At 50.2% G+C, this 23,661-nt stretch overlaps 1 protein-coding gene across 1 annotated transcript in view; it reads right to left on the bottom strand.

The window, feature by feature from the left end:
• Positions 1–1,349, bottom strand: part of LOC146427470 (protein CEPU-1) — a 347,801-nt gene extending 346,452 nt beyond the window's left edge. Inside the window, exon 1 of the mRNA XM_085081651.1 lies at positions 1,018–1,349. Coding sequence (XP_084937777.1) covers positions 1,018–1,093 — 76 coding nt within the window. The 5' untranslated portion in view covers positions 1,094–1,349. The remainder of the gene's footprint in view (positions 1–1,017) is intronic.
• Between the last annotated feature and the right edge of the window lie 22,312 nt (positions 1,350–23,661).

Genomic DNA, 23,661 nt, shown 5'->3' with positions numbered 1-23,661 from the left:
GGAGAAGGAGGTGCATTCACCCCCGGGGCTCAGCCATGCTCAGCAGAACCAGCGTTCCCCCCCGAGGAATGCCTGCATCCCCCCGGGGTGCATCCTTCTCCCCGAGGAATACTCGCATCGCCCCGGGGGTGCATCCGTGCTCCACGGAATGCCTGCATGCCCTCCCGGGGGTGCATCCCTCTCCCCGAGAAGTGCCTGCATCCCGACCCGGAGCCCCGGGTACCGGAGCCCCCCTGCACGGCGCAGCAGCCCCTGGCGCATCCCCCGGCGCATCCCCCTGCGCATCCCGAGCTCCCGCGGCGGCCCGGGGCAGGATGCGGCTCCATCCTCTCCTCCCGTGGAGGAAACCCCGCTCCCACAGCCCCTCCAGATGGCTGCGAGGAGCCTAACGCGAGCTGACAGGCTCGGCGCTCCCGGCCAGATGGGGCTTGGCTCCTGCCGCCTCTTCCCCCCTCCTTTTCCCATCGCTTTTTGCTCTTTTTTTTTTTTCCCCTTGCACAGGCCCCCCCTCCCCTCCAAGCACCATCCCCCGGGGTGGGGGCAGGCAGCCCTGCTTATCCGGGACGGGCTGGAGAAGGACTTCCCAACTCGCAGCCCGGCGGGAGCGGGGCTGCACCGAGTTTTTCGGACGACCTTGCTGGAAAAGCAAAGGCGTGGGGGGAGCACAGAGGAACCCCGACCGCCCGTGCCCCCCAGCCTGTCGGATCATCGATCCCGCAGGAATTACGCTGGGATGACAGAGTCCTTCAGCACCCGCACAAATAATCAGGACGCCGGGGGAGAAGTGTCCCCCCCAGCCCGGCCGGCGCGCCGGGAATTCCTGCGCCGTTCCCGCATCCGCACCCCCCGCAACTTCGCAGCGGGCTGGGGACCCTTTCCCAGCTCTGTCCCCGCTCTGGAGGGATCCTCGTCCCCACTCTGGGGGGGATTCTCACCCCCCAGCCCCCTTGGAGGGTGCTGCTGTGGGACCGCGCATTCTCCGCCCGCCCGGGCTGCGTCCCCCGCGGCATTCCCTACCTTGGGAGAGGAGGAGCGCGGCCATCCCGGCGAAGATCACCCAAGAGACGGGGTGGTGCATTTTGGCCTGGGCCATGTTTTTCCTCCTCCTTCCCCACTCACTGCCGGGCGGGGAAAGGTTTAAAATCCAGCGTTTCCCGGAGCAAACCGCAGGAAGAGGGGCGGCGGGGAAGGGGGGGGAAGGAAAAAGGAAGGGGAAAAAAAAAAAAAAAAAAAAGGAAAAAAGCACCGAGTGGGTGGGGGAGGGAAAAAAAACCCAAAAGAAAAAAAAAAGGGGGGGGAAGGGGGTCGGAAGGGGTTGCAGGTGCGAGGACAGGCGCTGCGTGCCCGCCGCTCCGGCCCGCACACGCCGCCCGGCTGCAACACGCCGCCGGCCGCGCACGCAGCCTCCCCCGCGCAGCACTCATTGGCTGCGGAGCCCCCCCGCGCCCGCTCCCGCACCTCCCGGCACCCGCAGCCCCCCGAACCCCCGGCACCCGCACCCCGCCATCTGCATCCCCACAGCCCCGCCAGCATCCGCACCCCGGCCCCCGCGGTACCCAAACTTCCCCAGGCACCCGCAGCCCCCAAACGGCCTCCCCTGGCATCCGCGCCCCCCAAACGGCCCCCCCGGGCACCTGCGCCCCCCTAACCCGCCAGAATGTGCACCCACCGAAATCCGCACCCCTAAGCACCCGCACCCCCTCGCTGTCGGCACCCGCGGACCCCAAACTTCCCCCCGACATCCGCACCACTCCCCTCATCTCCAGCTGGGTCTGCATCCCCCCAGCTCCGGAATCCCACCAAACTCCCTGGCGTCCAGCACCCGCACCCCCTTGGCACCCTCATCCCCCTAGATTTCCCGGCATCTGCACCCCTCACATTTCCCCTTTAGCACCTGCACCCCCTGCTCCATCATCCACACCTCCCTAGAGCAACCTTGCAATCCCCCCAAAGCTCTTCCCCACGGGGAAATGGGGTGAATCCCTCGGGGAGTGGCAGCAGCGATGCCGTGACTCAGTTTCCCCACCTGCACGGTGGCAGGAGGAATTCACACCCAAACACACAGCCTGTGTCCCACCAGCCTGGCCCCAAAGGGGCACCTGCTTCTGGGGGCTGGCATCTTCCCCTTTACACCTAAACCCATGTGGAAATGGCTCTAAAAGCAAATTTAATAAGGAAAAACTCCCCAGTGTGCAGAACTCTCCATTTGGTTCAGATCAAAGGGTTTTTTCCACGCTGTAACCACAGTCTGATTCCTCACACCAAGCTCACCTCCTGCTCTGAGCAGCATCTGGGCCACTTGGACCCAGTTTAGGATTGAATATGTTCCTCTTACTTCAGCTCCTTGCACCTGCCAACTGCTGGTCCCTATTTCACAACACCAGAAATAAAACAGGCTTTTCTCCAACTCAGGATTCCCAAACCAACCACATCTGTCCACACCACAACCCAACATCAAAAGCATGATACCCACATGCCTGCACAGAAAAGGTCCTTGAGAACAAAACCTTAAATTATTTCCACCCTTTGTCCAATAAAAATAATATCTGAGGCTCTGAACCCCGAGACACCCTTTTGAAACAAACTAAATAAAAAATATCACATTAAATATTATTTTCATGAGTGATAAGGATGTCTCATTTCATCGCTCGAGGTGACTCACAGCCCCTTCAAACAACATTATAGCCAGAAAAAATGACAAAGAGAAAAAGAAAAATTAAAAGATATCTTGGCTTTTTGTATTTATGCCTCCTCAGAGGCTTCCAAAAACCCGAGCTGTTCACTTTGCAATTCAGAAGAAGACTTGGCTGTGAACTCTCGGAAATCCAGCTGTGTTTCTGCCTCTGTGGCCCAGAGAGACTCTCCGAGTCAGATCCAGACCAGTCGTGCTGCAGGAAGGTGATAAAGCACAGCTCCCTCTCCTCAAGCCCCATCACCAGATCTGACAATGATTCAAATGTCACTGGTTGGCAGGGATTGGCAGCTCTGGCTGGATGCTCCCAACAGCCCTGTTTGCTGCCTGCACACCCTGCCTGGCCAGCCCAAGGGTCACACTGTCCCCAGCCACACAGGAGATGCATTCCACCCATCCTTGGGTGTTCCCAGCACCTCCAGTGCTGCCTCCATGAGTTTCCATGGATCTTGCCAGAACAGTGGCTGCTGTCAAACTGCAGACTGATGCAGAGAGCTTTTAGCTTCCCTTCCTTTCCTCCTTCCAAGGCTTGGTTCAATCCACAGACCTCGAGGAGCTCTGATGGATCCAGAGCTCTCCACCACCACTTCGTGGTACCACCAGGAGCACCCTACCATTTCCCAGCTCGTTAGGATGGGAAGAGCTAATGAGCACAGCAGCACTAATGACCCAGTCCCTGCTCGTGGTGCAGCAGGATACTTCTCCAGAAGCAAAACAGGACAAGGGCTATTTGATCTTGTCCAATCCACCTTGTGATGTCAGGGCTTGGAGTGTTCTTCCAGCACAAACTCATCACTGCCCCAGCGACCTCCAGCTGATGGAATACTCTTGGAAAGGCAGAAATATTCCTATTCCCATCCCATCTCAACCTCTCCACTGTTTCCCCACCATTCTATCAGCATAAATTGCCTACAATAAGACGCCACACAGCAATTTTTACCACCCTTGGCAACACTCCTGCCTTTGACCCCAGCTTGCTGAGCCAGTGACTGTGCTTGGAGCAGCTGGAAGTGGTCGATTAGGTTAGTTGGGTTTATTACCAACACATTATGCTTTAAAAAACACAACTTCCCTGCCTATTTGCCTAAGCAGGGAGAGCAGTTTCTAAGTCAGCCCTACGCAGTCGCTGCTCTTCCTACAGATTTGCTCCATGCATTATTAATCCACACAGCGCTCGTTCCGAGCACAGATATTTACCCGATGCACCAGAACAGCTCTTAAGGAGCCTTTGGCTTGTGGCTTTGTGGAACATCAACTTTTCATGTTGAACAGCAGGTGATGTTCAACAGAATGCCTTGCAATAAATGCCTAATATCTCCATTACACTCGTCCATATCTTGTGCTGGGCTGATAGGAACATGCAGATAGCAGGGCTGCACTCCTGAGATAGGCATGGGGGGAACAAGTTATTCATTGGAAATCATATATAAATATATATTTATACCTGGTGTTAACCAGGGACACCATCCCTCTGTGCATATCGAGCTGCAGAAGGAGCCTTTCGGCAGAAATTCCTGTGAAATTTATATGAAATTCCATTTTTTTCTGCCCCTAAATCTGAATAAAAGCCCAAAACACAACACCTTGGCTAAAAGTCTGCAGGGGGAAAAAAAAAGTGACGTGCTGCTTTGCAAGGAAACCTCTAACTGGCTCTAAAAGGAGCGCTGTGACCTTGCTGAACAGCACTGCATAATTTTTAATAGACATTTTTTGCTGGAACTGACATACTCCCAGGCGTGGTTTTATTCTGCTAACATTTTTTTCCACAGGGAAATGCCATGTTTCATTGGATTTTTTTCATCATCCCTCCATATACATCCCTATAATTACTGTATGCATTACAATAGCATTGGCATGCCTTTGATAAGATCCCGGCTCCATTATGTTCGACTCTGTGTGTACACCCGCTAAAAACAGTCCCTCCCTTGAGCTCTTCGAGTCAAAATACAGAAAGCAGAGGAAGGTGTTGAGACAGCAGCAAATTACTTCTCATTTTAGGGCCGGAAAAATAAGGCTTGGGAAGGCTAAGGCACCACGAGAGGCCAGGGAGGGAATTTCCAGCTGTGTCACTAACAGAACCAAAATCTCGCAGATGTTAAGGGTTGCAGGGCTCACCCTTGCGGTGCTTTAACGGTTTCTGAGGGTTGCAGGACTTCCCCTTGCAGTGTTTCCCTACCCGAAATTCCCCCTGCTCGCAGCTCACCAGTGAAAGAGGAGACTCAAGGCAACGTTTCCACCGCTCTGCCAAAAATACCGGCGACGAATTATGCGCAAAATGACCCTTTTTTCTTGACGAGGGGGAGAATTTTTCAAGCTCAGCACATATCCCAGCCCACAGCTCCTCACAAAGGCATTCCAGCACCCCCTGCCCTGGCCTGGCCAGGACAAACAGAGCCAGACAGACTCATGCCCACGGCTTTGCTCCTTTAATTACACCTCCTACGGGTGAGAAAGATAAGCCCAACCGGAGCAGCTGCATGAAAGGAGGGAGCCTATAAGTTATTCATAAGTTCAGGCTCAAGCTCCTCTCTTGCTTTCACTCCATGACACCTTCAAAACATATTATTCATCTATTTTTTCCTCCTCTGGGAAGAGAGATGGTAATTGTAGTAAATATATCACTGCCAAGTCATCCTCGCAGCCTCCGAGGCTGCACGGCGCGAGGGGTAGGGATCTGAGGCAGCAGATTTGGGATGCCTGGGATCCGTGAAGGACATCCTCAGGCTGCTGAGGGGAGCAGAGCGCTGGGGGAGAGCCTCCATCCACCCTCAGAGCTTTCAGGTGGCCAAAAATCAAACCTCCCATCACCTCCACCATCCCATCCTTTGGGATGAAAGCCCCACAGCGCCCACCGAGCACCTGCAAACTGCAAGTTGTTGGTGAGACTTTTCCAGGTGCACATCGAGCCCAGCAGAGCTCAGACTGGGACACCAACTCCCTCAGGATGCTGCACCTCATTGCCATCCCATCCTGGTGCCATTTGGGTCAATTTTGGGCTCCTTTTTGAGCTCACAAATTAAAAAAAATCCACTCTCACCAGCATCCCTGCTCGCAGAGAGCCTTTGGAAACAAGAGCCACAGCTCAGAGGTTTTGTTTGCCCTCTCAAGGCTGTTCCAGACAGAATAATGCTCCTGCCAACTGAAGCAGCTCTCCTTGAGCTCGAGTGGTTAGTTTTTCTGAATGCAGCGACACGGATCCTCGTCTCGGCCCCATAGCACAGAGGATTTGTTGTATTCCAGTGCAAAAATAACCCTGAAAGCAACATCTATGGCCACACCAGGGAGGGGAGAGCTCGGGCTTCGGCGCAAGGCGCCTGGGAGGAGAGAGAGACACGGGGCATGGATTTTATTTGTCCTCGATTCCCAGGGAGGTCATTTACTGCAGTGCCCCTGGCACTTCCCCAGCCCTTTCTAGCACATTTGATTCTTGTGAGTTTTCTTAATCTCATCTCCTTCATTGGTTATTGCTCTTTCAGTGCTGAACTCAGCAAGATCGCCTGTGTTTAGAGAAAGATTAGCGCTGAGTACATTAAACACGGTAATGCCATGTACTGTAGGGCACCAGGTCAGCACCCCAGCACCCACAGCACCTCCCAAAATCCTGGGCTTTTGGCTGAGGCTGCTTTTAGCTATGTCTGAAATGCCTCTTGAACCCCAGCACCTCACAGGGAACCGTCTGGAGATAAAAAGTCAGCACCTGCAGCACTGAGCACACCTTGTTTCTGCTTCAAATTGAACCTGGAATTAGGTTTGATGGGATCACCCCACCCAGCTCAGGGTATTCTGTGTGACTCTGTGGTGGCAAAATAAGCGAGGAGAGACAATGTGATTTTCACAGCAGAAGATGCAGAAAGAAAGGGTGGACAGAGAAGGGTCTGGATGAGGCAGGCAAAGTGCCCACCTGGACATGAGACAGCAGCATGCAGGAGCCACCCAGAGCCTCCCAGGCTGAATGTTCCCAAACATCTCAGAGCTGCAAGCTCAGGGGGAGCAGTGATCTGCATCCCTGCAGGAAGGTGATGCCCACAGTGCTGTGCCCTCACCCAGTGCACAAGGACAGGGCATCTCTACTACCTGGAGAAGTTTCATTCTCTAGGAAGTTTTATTCTCTACATTAATTCCTGATTTCAAGCAACACAGAAGCAAACCAAGGTGAACCTCTGGAGAGGTACTCACTGGCCACGCTCTGCTTGGTTCCACTATTGCCTCCATTTCCTCCTTTCCCCCAGACAAACCAGTTCCCTCTGAATTCCAAAGGTATTGCAGGGATGCTCTCCAGCACCCACACGTGCTGCCACCAGTCCCCATCCCAACTGGCCTCTTATCGTGGCTCAGCGCCTCCTCTCCCTGCTTTCCAGTTGATTAAATGTCTGTTTACCCACGGATTACAAGGAGGCAACAAGTCCACGTGGGAAGAGGCACCGCTGCATGGGCAAAGACTCTGCAAACAGATGGCTCGAGGAGATAGAGGCTCTTTGCTGCCTTGTGCGTGCTGCTGGGCTTGAGGGTGACACAGCCCTGCCACAGCCCTGCCACAGCCCTACCTTCCCTTTCCTCTTCTCCCCCCTCCAGCTCCCTCTCTGACTCGGGGAGTGAAGACAAAGACTCAGCCAGTCTGTCCTGGAAGGTGTTGGGAGATATATTCGCCCTCAGAATTTTACATTTCTAACCATCTCTTGCAAACTGGTAGTGCAATATTAAATTTTGGAGGTGAGAACTCTTGCACAGCTCTTCTCCAGCTCCTCTGAAGCTCGAGGTCACAGTGAGGTGGCTCAGCAGTGACCCACCACACCACTTTGACTTGTGGCACCTGCAGCCACCTCGATGTCCCACCTTGAGAGAGCTCCTGGGGAGCTGGGAACAGACAGAAACCCCCCAGATGTTATTTTTTGATGAATATTCTCAATTCTGGGAGGTGCAGCAGTGGCAACACCTTTGCTGCAGTGCTCAAACCCACCCAGCACCTGCTTTGCTCCCCAGAGCCGGAGTGACACCAATGCCTTAGGAATTTTCAGCTTCTATTCTTCATGTATTTGTAGCTTTGGTGTAATTCTAGGCTTCATATAAAATGCTAAAACCTCTGTTCCCAGCACCTTTGGCCAAAACAATTCCTCTAAGTGGAAATCCAAGGACATTTTGCTGCCTCAGAGCCCCAAAAATGTAACCAACAGTGAATTGTAGGGAGCAAGCTTGGGGTGACTGATATCATCACCTGAAGGTGTAATTGGAGAATTAAGGCTGATATGTTAATAGACAGAACTTATAAAATGTGAAGAACTCGTGACTCGCTGTCCATTTTGGGTGTAGCCTCTCAAGCAGCCTCTGTCTGCCCTAAATGTACCTTAAAGGCTTTTAATAAATTAATTTGCCTTTCATTCTCCTAACTTTGTCTGGTCCTCTGTTTCAGGTAAGCCTGTTTGAGACATCAACACCTCCAAACCCAGCCCAGCCTCCCCACACCAGCCAACCTTTGGCAGACCCCAAACACCAGATCCTTTGTACTCCAGATGAAGGGAAAAATAAACGTGCACGTTACAAAACACTGTCTGTGATGGAAGTGCCGTTTGAGACTCTGCAGACTGTCTAGGGATTTTTTCCCATCTAATTCACATCTCCCACTCTCCATCTGCCGAAAGAGAGAGCCAGGTAAACCAGCCCTGCGAGGAAAGGGATTCATTTTCCCCAAATAACACTCATTTGCAATTTTAGCTTCTCCCGCTCATCCTGCCACCCCAAACTAATTGCATTCCCCACATCCTCCTCCTCCTTCTCCCCCATCCCAAGCTTTCAAAGCCTGTGGTGTTAATACAGCAGGCTCAAAGCACGTTCAAGATTAGTCCTGCAACCTGCCTGGCAGAGTCAGAAAATTGAATGTGGTAGAAAAAAATAGGGGAAAGGGGGAAAAAAAAGGAAAAAAAAAACGGGAAAAGAAAGAGTCGGCTCTTGTCAGGAGTGTGGTAGTACAAGGAAGTAATTTTTCTCTCCCCATTTCAGTTGGACGTTGCTGTTTATGTCTGCTGCATCCTTTCTTCTCCGCCGTGCAGCTGTAGCATTGGAAAATTGGAGAGGGGAGGCACGGGGGGGAAGGCAATAGCAATTGAAATTGGATCCTATTGAATTTTCAATAGGACACCAAAATATATACATATTTCAGAGTGCGACTGCATGGACGTACAAGTCAACAGCGGAATCTGTGAATGGTCGTTTGGAATAATTACAGTGGGGGGAAATCATGGGAATAATGAGCATTTGCTCCCAGAATATTCAGGGAAATGAAATGCCGACTGCTGTTTATTAAACAGGGCTTTATTTCCAGTTTAGGGTGCTTGGGATGGAATGAGGTGGCAAACACTCAGCAGTACTGAATGACTGGGAAAACCTGGGATCACTATCGCTGTTCAGACTGCCCTACCCTACTCGTTGCCTCCATTCTTTCCCTCTTTCTGCCTTTCCTCGTGCTTTCCTCACCCTTCCATTCCCTTTCAGCCACAGCAGCCTCTGCAAGGAGCTGTCAGGCAGCTCTGATGCCACAGCAGGAAGAAGGATGGTCCCTGCCTGCCCAGCTCCCCACGGACACCACGGCATGCCAGCGCTGCACCGGAGCAGCCAGCAGGAGCAAAAGACATCCCACAAAGGTGGGATGGCACTGAGAGAGCCACAAACCAGAGGGTCACCCTTTAGCTGTGGAAATTTTCAGAAGCTTTGAAGTTTTGGGCTGTTTTATTTCCCATCAATATCCTGGGAAAGATGCTGCACAGCCCACCTGCACCCCCATGACTCCAACACTGCCTGGCACACACTTAACTCACTTTTTTCTTTAACAAGACCATAAAAAAAGGCTCTGCAGCACAGGAGAGCCCAAGCACGACCACCAGGTTTGAAAAATCCACTTCAAAAATTAGCAGGAAGAGCACACAACCCTTACATGAAAACCAGGTGGATTCAGAAAACTTACATTTAGCGAGAAATGTTAACGTGTCACCCAACAGACGCTTTCTGACACAGGTCACAGAATTTCTATTGTGAAATAGAAACCAAAAGATCAAAAAGCCACGGAAGCCTCAGAAACGCAGAACCCACAGCATGCTGGGGGTTTTTCCCACATCCCAGAGGGGATTTGAATTGGGAATGTTGAGTTTGGATCCCAATGGAATGCAGAGGGAAGCAAAAAGAGAGGCAGGAAGCCTCAGGGAAGGGAGATGGGGAGCACTAAATCCATGTCATTCTCCTCCTCCTGACTCTCCCCCAGCTCCTCATGCATCCTCCCAGCACTCAGAGCGAGCGAGGAAGGAGAGATGAAGTTTGAAGGAGCTGGAAGTGCCTGTGTGTATATGCACACGATTTAGACATCTCAAAAGATTTCACACCGCGTTTCACATAATTCACATTTCTAAGCTTCTCCCTCCGCAATGCAGGAGGTGAGCATAAATGAGACAGGTCAAAAGCCTTGTAAGCTTTGAAACATCTGCAGGTTTTCAAAATCACATTTAAAATCTCCCAGTTCTGGAGGGAACAGGGCTGCCTAATGCCAGGCAGATGAAACCACACTCCCAAAAATTCACTGCGCAGGCACCTCTCACCTCACAGACGCAAAATAAACCATCCTCGGCGCTTTGGAAAGTTATTTATGCCCTTCAGGAACACATCATATTGCAATCAGAAAACCTCAGACCTGGAGAAAACCAAAAGCAAAAATAAGGTACCTCAGAGATGTCTTCTCCTCGAGGTGGTGCAGCAATCCAGCATGGCCAGGAGACTTGGTGTGGCTTCAAATCAGCCTGCAATGAGAACAGGATGCTCATCACACACAAAATGCAGAGAATTTTACTGTTTTCTTGCTATTTTTACTGTATCTTGCTATTGGGGGAACAAAATGAAACCATTTTGAACAATTTTTTATGAGCATAACATGGTGGCCTAAGGATTCCCACAGAAATCTTCCCTGTTGCCCAGAATCTGGAGCTGGGAAATGCAAGAAGCTTGGCAAAATTTTGGGGTAATTTTTCTGGTTTTGGGGTAACACAATCCTCGAGCACCGAGCACCCTCAGCTCCCACCAGGATTTGCACACAGAGAGGTAGAAGTTCCTGGCTTAAGGCATGGACAGAGCAGGGAAAACAGGAGCCCAAAACAATTAAATCCACTGGGAAAAAACACAGACTGCCTATTAAATGTACAGACTATAAAACACCACCACAGATCATTGAGAGCTCTGCCACATCCCTCCATCCCAAATTACAATTTCTCTTCACACTCTGCAATTCGCTGGCCTCTGTTTCCCTGCACCACCTCTGCTCTGCAGCAAAGCCAACTTCCAGCACTGGAAGAAAAAAATAAAAAACCTAAAAAAAACCCCACAACAAAGCAAGGATCCAACACAATAAAAATAAATTAAAACCCCTAGAGGACACTGAGGAGAGTTGTGGCTTCTTTTACTGCATTTTCCAAGGTGCTGTTTAAACACAGACAGGGGAAGGTGCATAAATACATCAGCTCAGCCCTCTGGCCTGCAGAAGCGTTGGCAGAGCACAAAGAGCACCAGGAGCTGAGATAATTATACCTCTGCATCCCTCCAGCCAGCACAGCCACAGCCACAGCCTGGGAAATGCTGAGCAGCTCATCCAGCCCCTCACCAGGGGATCTCAGCACTCTGTGCTGGAGTGGGAGGGATGAGAAAAAACGGGGCAAGGTGATATCAAACTGCCCTCCCAAATCATCCTCTGCTGGGCAAAAAGGGGCAAAATTGAGTTATCCTGGCCCTCACAGCTCTGAGGGGTGGGTTTGTGTCCTGTTCCACCCCCTGCCATGGCAGGGACACCTTCCACCATGCCAGGCTGCTCAGAGCCACATCCAGCCTTGAGCAGCTCCAGGGATGGGCAGACAGAGATTCTGAAATGTGCCAGGGCCTCACCATCCTCACAGGGAAGTGTGGTTTCCCAATTTCCCATGTGACCCTGCCCTCTGCAGTGGGAAGCCTTTCCCCCTGTCCTGGTACTCCAGGCTTTGTCCAGAGTTCCTCTCCAGCTCACATGGAGCCCTCTAGGCACTAGAAGGAGCAACATAGAATCCCAGAATGGTTCAGGTTGGAAAAAACCTTAAAACTCATCCCATTCCACCCCCTTCCATGGGCAGGGACACCTTCCACTGTCCCAGATTGCTCTAAGCCCTGTCCAAGCTGGCCTTGGACACTGCCAGGGATCCAGGGACAGCCACAGCATCTCTGGGCACCCTGTGCCTCCCCACCCTCACAGGGAACAATTCCTTCCCAATATCCCATCTAACCCTGTCCCCTGTCAGCCCAAAGCCATTCCCCCTGTCCAATCTCCCCCCAGATATCCCTGGGCAATCAGCCCACCCACAGCACGAGGAGTTTGGGCAAAGCCAGCTCCTGTCCCCCAGCCTGCCCTGACGGAAGGGACACTTGGAAATTCCCAGCACAGCCTCAGGCAGCACCAGGGGAGGATGACCCAGGGCTGCCCTGCTGCTGCCCATGGCCACAATCCCTCCTTCTCTGATTCCTCCTAATGCGATAACACTCAGCATAATAAATATTGTTAAAAGCAAAATCTCTCTGGAGACTTTGGGTCTCGGGCGCAGGTGTTCAGGCTGTGGTAATTGGGTGAGTCATTCATTAAAGGAAATGCAATTTAAAATCCATTACATTCTTTAAAACACAAAGCTTTTGATTTGTCCCACCCATTTCTGGCCCAAGCCCAGCACTATATCCAGGGTTCTCCTGTGCTTACCAGGAGTATTTCTGAGCAGCACAACACAGACCTTACCCTTTCCAACTCCCTGAATCCTGTTGGCTTGGAAAAATCTCCCCTCAGTTTTGCAAAGCCCCTCTAACCTCTTTTATGATTTTCACAAAATAACCAAAAAGGGGAAGTTGGAGAAAGCTGGAAGGCAAAAGAGGATACATCACCCCAACCTCTGAGGATAAATTGGATGATAAAACAGAGCTCAGCTGAAGGACAGAGAAACCCTTTAGTCTGGGGGGGGAAGAGAAAGGAGTTTGATCAAAGAAAATGCCAAGTGATTTCTCCCAGCAGGGAAAGACACTGCAATAACCAACAACCAAAAAGTTAAAGACAGACAAATTAAATACAGCACAAATGTTTGGCAGCGAAGGTGATTAACCTTTAAAAGCCACTACCAATGGCAGCTCTGGATTCAGCATCTCCCGAGATCCTTAAATCAACCCTGAACACCTTTACTGAAGATTTATGTTCGACAAACACCAAATCCAAGGCTCAGGAAAGAAGTAGCTAATGACTTTCCAGGGCCTGTTTATGTGATCTAAAAGTCCCTTCTGGCCCTAAATTCATTGCACTGCTGCAGCTGATCCTCAATTGATCTTGGGAAGCAAAATCCTGCCTGGCCAACCTGGAAATCAAGACCCAAATTTGGTTGTTGAAGTTACCACAATCTCCTGAAATCCAAGTTAAATCAAACGGGAGTAAGGTTGAATCAAACCTTCTCCCTCTGCCATATCCTCCTGTGGAGTTGCAGATGACTTTTGGGGAGAATAAAACACAAAAGGGTGGCTGGAGAGATTATCCTTGAGAATAATTGAGAATATATTGAATTTGAGAATATAAATATTGAGAACAATCTTAATAATAGCAAGAAGAAGAACAGAGTCAGTTTCTAGGTCCAATTTTTCAAATGCAGACAAGAAATAAGTTGACCCAAGCAGCTGCCCTGGCTCTGCAGGTACCCAAATACTGTTGACAATAAGTGGCTCAGTGCCAGCAGTGAGGACAGGACCAGCACAGGTTGTCCTGCTCCTTGGGCAGAACAAGCAATGGCATAAAAACCACTTCAGAGCCTTGGAATTGCAATGGCAGTGGAGGTTTTGTGTACACAGACTGACTGGCAGAGGGAAAAATCACACTTGCAGCCAGCAATGTGATAGTGGCAAACATTCCCAGTGCCAAGGGCTGCTGAGGCTCCTTCTCTGCCTTTTCTTTCCAAGATGATGCCCTTGATTTGCTCTTGCCCTGAGCTCAGTGATGGCCAGGAGTCACCAGAGCTTTCTGGAGCTCACCTTGTGGTTCCTGTGCACCATCCCAAACCCCCAGGGCTCCTGCACAGCCTAAAAACACCAAAATAGAGGGGGAGGATGGTGCCCAAGACACCTCCATGGTCACAGTGACGCCTGATGATTTTTGCCTTTTCTTTTATATGACCTTTTATACATTTTTACACCCTTTTCCTATTTTCTGTACTCTTTATACAGTCTTTGTGCCCTTAGCCTACATCCTTGTAATTTTTGTAGTCTGATATTTTAGCTTCATTTTCGAATCCTGCAAAGCAGAAAGAGCAAACATTCACAGCAAGAAGCCAGAAAGCTCTATACTGTCTCAAAACTCAAGGCTTCAACCTTCTCTCTGGAACATATTTTGTAAACTGGGCTCTAGCCTCATTTAGGGGAGGGTAATTAGAATAGGGGAACAATTACTTCACTTATTAAATGAACAATTAATTCACTTATTAAGTATTAATTACTTCACTTATAAAATTGACTCCTTATAAGTCGATTTTATAAGATAAAATAATATTTATGTAAAATAAATAAGATTATATATATAATATATTATAAACATTATATAAGATTTGTATATAAAATAAGATTATATGATAGGATTTTATCATACAAGATATGCTAATTTGCAAGGTCCATAAAATTTTATTTGCATAATACAGGGTGTGCATCTTGGGGTGTTCCACCTTTAAAGAGCTGTACACCTAAAATCCTATTAAAATACTGAAGAAAAACCCTTTTTTAACTGTGTCTGTGTCCTATTCCTACCAGACCTAAGGCAACAACAGCACTGGGTGAGTTTCAAACACCCAAATTGGGCACAAACAGCCCATGGGTCTCACCTGGGTGTTAAACTGCCACATCCAGAGCAGCTGGGCTCAGAACTCTGTGCCAGAGCCTTTCCACCCTCACAGGGAACAGCTCCTTCCCAATATCCCATCCAACCCTCTGGCAGTGGGAAGCCATTCCCTGTGTCCTGGTACTACATGTTCTTACAAAAAGTCACCCTGTGTTTGTTCTGGGATCACCTGCTTTTCCAGAAAAAGCTTTCCCTGCAACACCAGCATTCCTGCCTTCTCCTGAGCTGGGCTCTCTCCAGGAAATTTCACCTCTCTGAGCCTCTACCCCTGACCCAGACACAGATGTGCACGAGCTCAGGGTGTGCAGACAGTAGAAACACCAACATTTCATGGACAAGGCTCGATGGAGGACCTGCCAGTGCTGGTTAATGGTTGAACTCAATGATCTTAGAGGTTTTTCCAGCCTTAATTATTGGATGATTACAGGATTTAGCCTCTGCCTGGCTAAGCACAAGCCATAACCTGGAATTTGATGGCTCCTTTGCCACACACCAGGGCCAAAACCTCAATGGTGACACCTTCCTTCTCCCCCAGTCCCATTATTCCCAGCTGGTGAGTGTTTTTCCATGCCTCCAGCACACTCCTGCCTGCACTGCCCCAACAGCAGCTCCACTCCCTCCCTCAGCATTCCCACAGCACATTCAACAGGATCCCCCTGCTCCAATTTCCAAGAGACAAACTCCCTCCTGACTTGTTCCTGGGAGCACTGATGGAAATCAGAGATTTCTTCTCCATCACAAGCTGGGAAGGAGCTGCATTTACCCATGGAAGAGCTGAGCCTGGAGCCATCAGCATCCCTCTGATCCAAGCAAGATCAGAAACAGCATTTTGGAGAACCACCAGCAGATCTGACCTGCCTTGTCCCAAATCCAACACTGTTCATCCACAGCCTGACTCCCAACAAAGCCACAGGATACCCATGGGGGCACAGAAACACTTTGGTCTCTGTCAGCAGCCTGTTCCACCCCCTGGTCCCCAGCAAGGCTCTGAGCCCCAGCCTGCATCCCTCATTCATCCCTTGCCCAGGATGCAGCCTCTCTCCCCCTGGAACCACAGACAGGCAATCTGGAAGCAGCACCGACTCCTGCCTGCCTGGAGCAGCTTCCAAGCCTTTTTCTGGCTCTGAAAAAAACCTGCTGAGGACTTGGCTGCTCCAACACACTGTCAGAGAACAGGGAAGAAACCCACATGTCTCCTTGTCCTCTTTTTCCCTGTCCAGCCCTAGGGCAAGGGGACAAGATGCCCCTGTGAAGAAACAAAACCCCAGGGTGGAAAATCCCCCAGGAAACTTGGCAGGGCTTCCCCAGGGAGCTGAGAGCTGGAGGTGCTCACCAGCTGAACGTACCGAAGGGGTAAATTAAATTCATTCATCTCATCCCAACTCACAATGGCAGCGTTTTCACCCAACACACACATTTCTGACAATCAGCTTAATTTACTTCAATAATAAATGAAAAGGGGAAGTTTTCCTTTATAACAGAAATTGGGACCAAGTACCACGGTGCTTTTTGTGTGGATTTTTTTTTTTTTAAAGCAAACTATTCAACTCGTTCTCTTTAAATAAAATGATTCCTTTATCTATTATTCATGTGAAATACAGAAGGAGGACACAAGAGACTGGAAGCGCGTGGTTTGTTTCTGACACCTCTGGAATAGTTTTTAGGAAGACAAAACGCACAGAGCTTAGGGGTTTGCTAGTTAGGAGCCCAAAACTTCCATTTCCTCTGGTTTATGGTTTTATAATGTTGCCCATCACTCTGGTGCCTCCATGCAAATCCTTGCTGGTTGAACCTGTGTTGTTTGCTTGCTGGGATTGCTCAAGACCAGATTTGCCCTGAGCAGATGCAGCCACACAGGGCATTTGGTCAGGTTTACACCAAACCATGATGTGTGTGACTGCAACAGCCAAAAAACCTCCAGGACATTCCATAGGGAAACACTCCTGGGGATGGAGCTCCTGAAATGCTGGTTATGCTCCTTTTTAGGTGTAGCCTCTGCATCCCTGCAGCTCTGCTCCTGGAGCAGCTGCAGTCTCCTTTCCACCCCAACAGGATTCACCTTCATCCCTCTCCACATACCTTTAATATAAATATATAAGATGTACCCAGAGCTCCCTTTACCAATGGAGAGAGAGACCAGCACCTCCAGAGGGCAATTCATCCAGCCAGCCTGTCTGGGAGGAGATAAATGGCCTCTGGAGATGCCCATTTCTCTCCCCCGACTGGGAGGGAGCCCAAGGCGACAAACCCCAAACGTTGACATCCAACTTTTAGACATTCAAGTCAGAGCAGATTAATCCAACCCATTACTGCAGCCTTTAATTTTTGCTGCCTTGATTTACAAGTGCTTGCTCAGCACGTTGAGCCCCAATGTCACAACAGGGAAGGGGGAGCCCAGAAGAGCTCTTTGTCCTCTTCCCACCTTGATGTGACTATCCACACTCTGCCACACACCTCTCAGGATTAAATGCAGATAAAGTAAGAATTATTCTCGCCGCAAACTTTCCCTTGGAACTCGGAAAAGTGCAAGTGTTCAATTAAGGCACATTGTTACCAGAGTTTGTAACACACTTGGAGACGACAAGCTCTTTCTAGGGGAAGAATGTACCATTATCCTCATCTTGTAGGTGGGGAAATGGCTGAGTCATGAATAAAATACAGGGCTGGAGCCAAAATCCACTGCTCTGTCCCTAGGAAAGCCAGGGGTGTCCTGGGCTCATCCCACAGCATGGGCAGAACATTGAGGGAGAGGATTCTCCTCCTCTGCTCTGCTGAGACCCCAACTCAGTGCTGAGTCCAGCTCGGGGGTCACAGCAAGAGAAGGACATGGAGCTCCTGGAGAGAGTCCAGAAGAGGCCATGGAGATGCTCCAAGGGCTGGAGCTCCTCTGCTCTGGAGCCAGGCTGGGAGAGCTGGGGTGTTCATCTGGAGAAGAGAAGCTCCAGGGAGAGCTGAGAGCCCCTTCCAGTGCCTAAAGGGGCTCAAGGAGAGCTGGAGAGGGACTTGGGACAAGGGATGGAGGGACAGGACACAGGGAATGGCTTCCTGTGGCTAGCACAGGTCTTTCTCGTGAGAACATTTTGCTGTGTTTTATAAACAAAGATAAAGTCTGGATGTTTTTCGAACAGTGTTTCGAGACTTGGACAGTTCAGGCCTGGCCAATTGGGCCTAGGGGGAGGGTTCTGACTGACCAATCTGGGCGACCTCTGAAAAGTCTATATATATATGGAAATTAAAATAATAAACACCTTTGCTTGCTACACTGAGAACTGGGTCCTCTTCTCTGCTAGCGGCTCAACAGCGACAGCTTCCCACTGCCAGAGGGCAGGGATGGATGGGATATTGGGAAGGAATTCACCCCTGTGAGGATGGTGAAGCCCTGGCACAGGTTTCCGAGAGAAGCCATGGATCCCTGGAAGTGCCCAAGGCCAGGTTGGACAAGGCTTGGAGCACCCTGGGATGGTGGAAGGTGTCCCTGCCCATGGCAGGGCATGGAACGAGATGATTTTTAAGTTTCCTTCCAACTCCAGCCCTGCTGGGATTGTCTGATTCCAGCAGCAGCAGGACAGCCATGGCTTAGCCCAGCCCAGCAGAGGCTCTGGCACTGCCCACATGCCCTCTGTGCCATGCTGCAGGGGGACAGCATCCCAAGGACAGCCTGCAGCCCTTCCTGCAGCAGCTCCTGTGTGGGACAGACCTGCCTGGAGCTCACACCACATCCATCTTGCATCCTAACTGGATGCCTCCCGGGGGCTAATTAGGCTCGAGACCCCGACCAGTGCTTGTGGGTACATTTCAAACTGTCTCCCACCAGCTCTGTGAGATGAATCCAGCCCTTGGCTATTCAGATTTTGTTAATTGCAGCTATTCCAGAGGCACAATGGAGCATTTTTTATTCCTGCTGCATTGTGTGCTAGCAGGTGGATCCCATTTCCTGCCAACTGACAGCTCCACATCGCTGCCCTCCCAACACCACAACTCCCACAGGTGAGAACCTCCAGCAGCAAGGAGGAGGTGAGGTCCTGGAGGAGTTGTCTTCCACAACAAGCAAAAGCCTGGACATCTCCTGCTTAGCACAGGAGCTCTTGCTGACACTCTGCCCGACCTGCTCACTCAGCTGAAAATTGCAGACTCACCTCTCTCCGGCTGGGATGCACTTCCCTGCTCTCAGGGTAATGAAGTCCAGCTCCATAAAGCAACACATGCAGAGCTGGCCCTAAGTGGAGCCTTAGATCACCTTCCCAGCGTTCTTGTCCATCTACCCACAGGCCACTCAATTAAAAGTTAATTTTCCCCTCAGCAGTCCTTGCTGTGCTAGGGCAGAGGGGACACTGGAGCAGTGGCTCCTGCAGGGCAGCCTGGGGCAGGGCTTGCTTTTGGCCACTGTCCCCCCAGGTGGGATGCTTGAAGTGGATGAGGCTAAAAGGGTTATTTTGGTTTTCTTTTGCAGTGTAGGCCTGTTCTTCCAGAAGAAATTTTTACCAGTACCCAAGGATTTGTGCTCATTCCTACTTCCCTGAAGGGAGGCAGCAAGAGAGTTCTGCTGGCAATCCAGAGTCTGGAGAGGCACTGATTTACCCCTGGAGGGGATGGAAAAGTGAATGACAAGACACTGGGGAGTTGTGATGCCTTAGGACTTTAGCTTCTATATTTTTGGTGTATCTGTAATCCTGTGATTCTCTAGTGTATAACTCTGGACTCCATACAGGGTGCTAAGCTCCCGTTCCCTGCATTTTTAAACAAAACAATTCCTCTCTAAGCTCAAACCTCAAGGACACCTCGCTGTCTCAGAGCCCCAAGATATGTAAATAACAGTGAACTGGGGGAGCAAACATGGAGTAATTGACTTCATTAGCTGGAGCTGGAATTGGAGGATTAAACCTCAATATGCAAATGGACAAAAGTTATAAAGTATGAAAAAGTCATGACCTGCTGTCCATTCTGGGTGGAGCCCCTGGGTGGGCTTTGACTCCCTAAATGCACCTGAAGGCTTTCAACAAATATAACTGCTTTTTATGCTCTTAACATTGTCTAGACCCTGTTTTAGGTAAGCCAAACAAGGCATCAGGTGAACAAAGCAGAAACAACAAAATCCACCCCTCTCTTCCCTTATCCCATTTCCCAGCCATTCCATTCCATCCCATCTCCTCTGCCCTTTCCCTGCTCCAGCACTCCCAACTCCATCCTCAGCTGGTCTCCTCCCTCACAACCCCCATGGGCAGCACAGGGGAGCTCCAGCTCGGCTATTGATCACTGTTTGTGGGCTCTCTGTAAACTTTGGCTGTGAAGGTTTCATTAGGCTGCCTCATAGTCATTACATCAAGTAATGGAAAACATCCATCTTCTCCTGCTCTGCAGCAGCAGCCAATGGAAATCGGGCTGGGGAGAGTTAATCAAGCTATGAAAATCGTTGGCACCTCATGAAGAGAAACCCTGTGGGGTGTGTGGCAGGCTTGGGGGGCTGCAGGGGTGGCTTTGTCGCAGGAGATGCCAGAAATTTCATCTCTATCTGCACTGGCAGTAGCTCCTCTGGGATTATATTTAAGAAGGGAGAGCCCTGGACCTCTGCAAAAGCCCACAGCTCCCCTTTGCCCCTTGCAGATGTTTTGCAGCTGGATGCCAAAGGAACAGGGGAAGGGATTTGGCACTCAAGGGGGTGTGGAGCTTCTGAAGGCAACATTCCACATTTAATTGAGGCTAAACAATCCCTGTCACTCGGCTGAGAGTGGCAGCAAGCATCCCCAGCCTCACAGGTGAGCAGTAATCTCAATAAAGTCACGCTCCAGTAGCTTCTCCTTGCTGAAGAAACATCCCTTATTGCAGAGCTCACGCACAGGATATCAGATCCCTCCCTCTCCTAAGCCTCAATATTGCCCCAGAAATTAATATTTTCTGCAGAGATTAAGTCCAGGTAGACACAAGAGTGCTTCAAAAAAAAAAAAATCAAAAAGAAAACAACCCCAAAAAATAAAAACTAAAAAAACAGTACTCCCACAAAGGTGATAAAAAATTAAGAACGATCAATATTCCCACAGCAAGCAGGAAAATTCCCAACAGTTTTTAAGAACAATTTTTGAGACTTCATCCAGCATCACCTCCATGGATCCTCATCTCCCAGCTCAAGGCTGCATTTCCCAAGGATCTACCAACTCCTTGGACACCAACCCAATCCAAGCTCAACAAAACATGAAGAAACTCAAACATTTTGCCTCCTACAAGGTTGGAAGCTCTCAGGGAGGAGCAGATCTGAGACTCAAGAGCAGCCTCTAGTTTCAAAGGCCAGTACTGTGCTTAGCCCTGGACCCTCCCCAGCAGCAGGAGGTTTGCTGACCCCAAAAGGTGCTGCTGCTGTCCTCCTGGAAGCAAATCTCCTTTCTGTAGCAGCCCTTCCATGTTGTTTTAGCAGCTGCTGTCTTGCAGGCTGCCGGAGTAAGAGATTAATGCTTTAATTATCCCATCTGAGAGCCGGGAGGCTGAGCCTGTGGATGCTATACGGCACTGACTCCTGGCACTTGTGGATCTAGAGGGAGTACACACTAAAATCAAGCTGGAATCCAAGTGAGGAATAAAAGTGGAAAAAGAAGTAAGACAGCAATCAGAATAATGTGCTTTTAATGCCCAATATCTCACAACCAGCTGGGGCTAGAAATTAAAGCTTCCTGCTTGCTGCAAGTGGGGGATCCTGTCTTGCAAAGACTTTATCTCTCCCATCTCCATCCCTGGTGCTGCAGGATGCTGAAGTTTCCTGCCTTTGCTCCATGCTTTGGAACACACCTAGAAGTGCCTGATCATCCTCATCCTCACCCAGACAGCTCAGGGGTGCATCCAGCTGCTCCTGCATCCTTCCTTGGGCAGAGAGGGCTGCTGCACCCCCAGCTTGGATGAGGATCTAGGAGAGGACAGCCAAGCTGGATTCCTTCCTTTCTCACCAGGAATGCCTCCATCCCATGTGGCAGCTGTGGGGCTGGCTGGTGGCACAGCTGGAGCATCATCCCTGCTGCTTCTGCATCCCTGCCACCTCTGCATTCCTGCTGGTTTCCTGGTCTCCTCTTCCACTCCTCATTTTTCTCCCTCTGCCTTCATTCTCTCACCACCTCAACCTATTTTTCTCCCCTCTCCCTGCTCCCCACCATCCCTCTCTCTGCTCCCCCTCCCTCCTACTTAGGAGGAGATCAATATACTGGGAATGCTGACTAGGGAATTAAATCCAGCCAGCCTGTCTCTTTGAGAGACCTCTCACTAATCAGCTTGGATGGATTCCTATTCCCCCCTCCACTCGAGAGAGAACCTGCCATGAATCCCTCCACCCCTGCTTCTTGTCACAAGGCTCACAAGGAGGCAAATGTCTCTCTCATCTGCTCTGCACTCGGCTTTTCTTCCCCATGTGTGGATCATGCAGGTTGGAGGCAATAGCAGCACTACCTTGCCTGCTTCTGTTTTCTCTCTGAGCTGTGATCCCGACTGGAATGCTGTCCGTGAGTGAGTAATTCCATCCTCTCAGCTGTGGGGTCTGCCTGCAGCACGTGGGGCTTCTGTGCTTTGGCAAATCTCTCCTCAGAGCACAGCTGAGAAGGAGAATGCTGCAAATCAGGCTTTTCAGGGGCACATTTATCTTCCTCCATGTTGTTCAAGTGAGGAGTTTCAGAGGAATTGTGCTCATGGATGTGCTGCTGTGCCTGCCTGGCTTGGATCTGTCCTCTGCTCTCTTAGAGGGATGTTCAGGCAGAGCCTCCCCAAAAACCAAGGGCAGGGCAGAGGATGGAGACCAGGCAGCCCAAATCACACAAAGCTCTCCAGACCCTCAAACTGCAAAGGTTCTGCTATAATGGCTAAATACTGCCTGGATTTCCATCCCACGGTGACTTCTGCTGCTCTGCAATCTGCTTGTTTGACCCCAAACCACAGCTGACACATTCCACTGCCTTTTACAGTTATTTTTTATCAGAGTGTTCTGAAAAGGTTCGGTTGGGAAATGTTGAAATGTTTCTTTTTTTGACATTTCTGCTGCCTGACATTCCTGAACTGCAATGTTTAACTTGGGCTTTTTGGGCTCAATCAAAGCATCAGGTTGGGATTTGGTTCCTGAAATGCAGGAGAAACACAGATACACAACAAGGGATTAGGTGAGCGAGATGGAAACCTGGCCCATGAGGCCCATGATCCAAAATATGATCCCCTGGGCACAGCAGATGGATTCACACATCAGTATTCAACTAAAGCAAGATTTTAGCTCGCTTTGATGAAAGAAGATGCACCAATTTCAGCTGCCCAAAGCTGATCTCGCTAGAGCCCTCGAAGCAAAATTATATGGAAAGGGGGGAACACCGAGTCCTCATAAACATAATTAAAAACAAAAGTCAATTTTGTAGCCTCTCCGTGTTCCTCAAACAGCCAGTCCCATGAGCAGCCAAGCTAATGAAGCCTGGCTGCCTATGGATCGGTGTCTCACGGCTCAATTCTCTGATGTCTAATGAGGTGCAAGCTCTGATCAAAGTTTTCCCCCACCGTTGGGGAATTCATAACAATACACTCATCTGGGAACACACTCATCCTCCCAGGCTCTGCAGGATGAGCTGCTGCTGCTGCCTCTCCTCCCACAGCCGCTCTCACTTGGTGGTTTCTCAGCCCCTCACCGAGCTGCCTGCACCAAACCCACAACCTGGGGGTGCAACTTGGTTGGAAAGACTGAAAAACATCACACAGAACCCCAGGGAATGTGCTGTCCCAAAACTCCAACTGCAGAGAGTTTGCAGAGACTTCCCAACCTATGATGGTGCAAGGTGGACACTTGAGCCATTTGCACGAGAAGGGAATGTGCAAATAATGATGGGCAGATTGTGGTAGGACAAGGGGGAATGGTTTTAAGTTAGAAGAGGACAAATTTGGATTAGATGTTGGGAGGGAATTCTTCCCTGTGAGGGTGGGGAGGCCCTGGCACAGAGTGCCCAGAGAAGCTGTGGCTGCCCTGGAAGTGTCCAAGGCCAGGCTGGACAGGGTTTGGAGCAATCTGGGATAATGGAAGGTGTCCTTGCCCATGGAACTGGATGAACTTCAAGATCCGTCC

Source organism: Lichenostomus cassidix, chromosome 24, assembly GCF_008360975.1.
Source record: "Lichenostomus cassidix isolate B80296 chromosome 24, HeHo_3.0, whole genome shotgun sequence".
Lineage (NCBI taxonomy): Eukaryota > Metazoa > Chordata > Aves > Passeriformes > Meliphagidae > Lichenostomus > Lichenostomus cassidix.
This window is presented reverse-complemented; position numbering and strand designations above follow the sequence as displayed.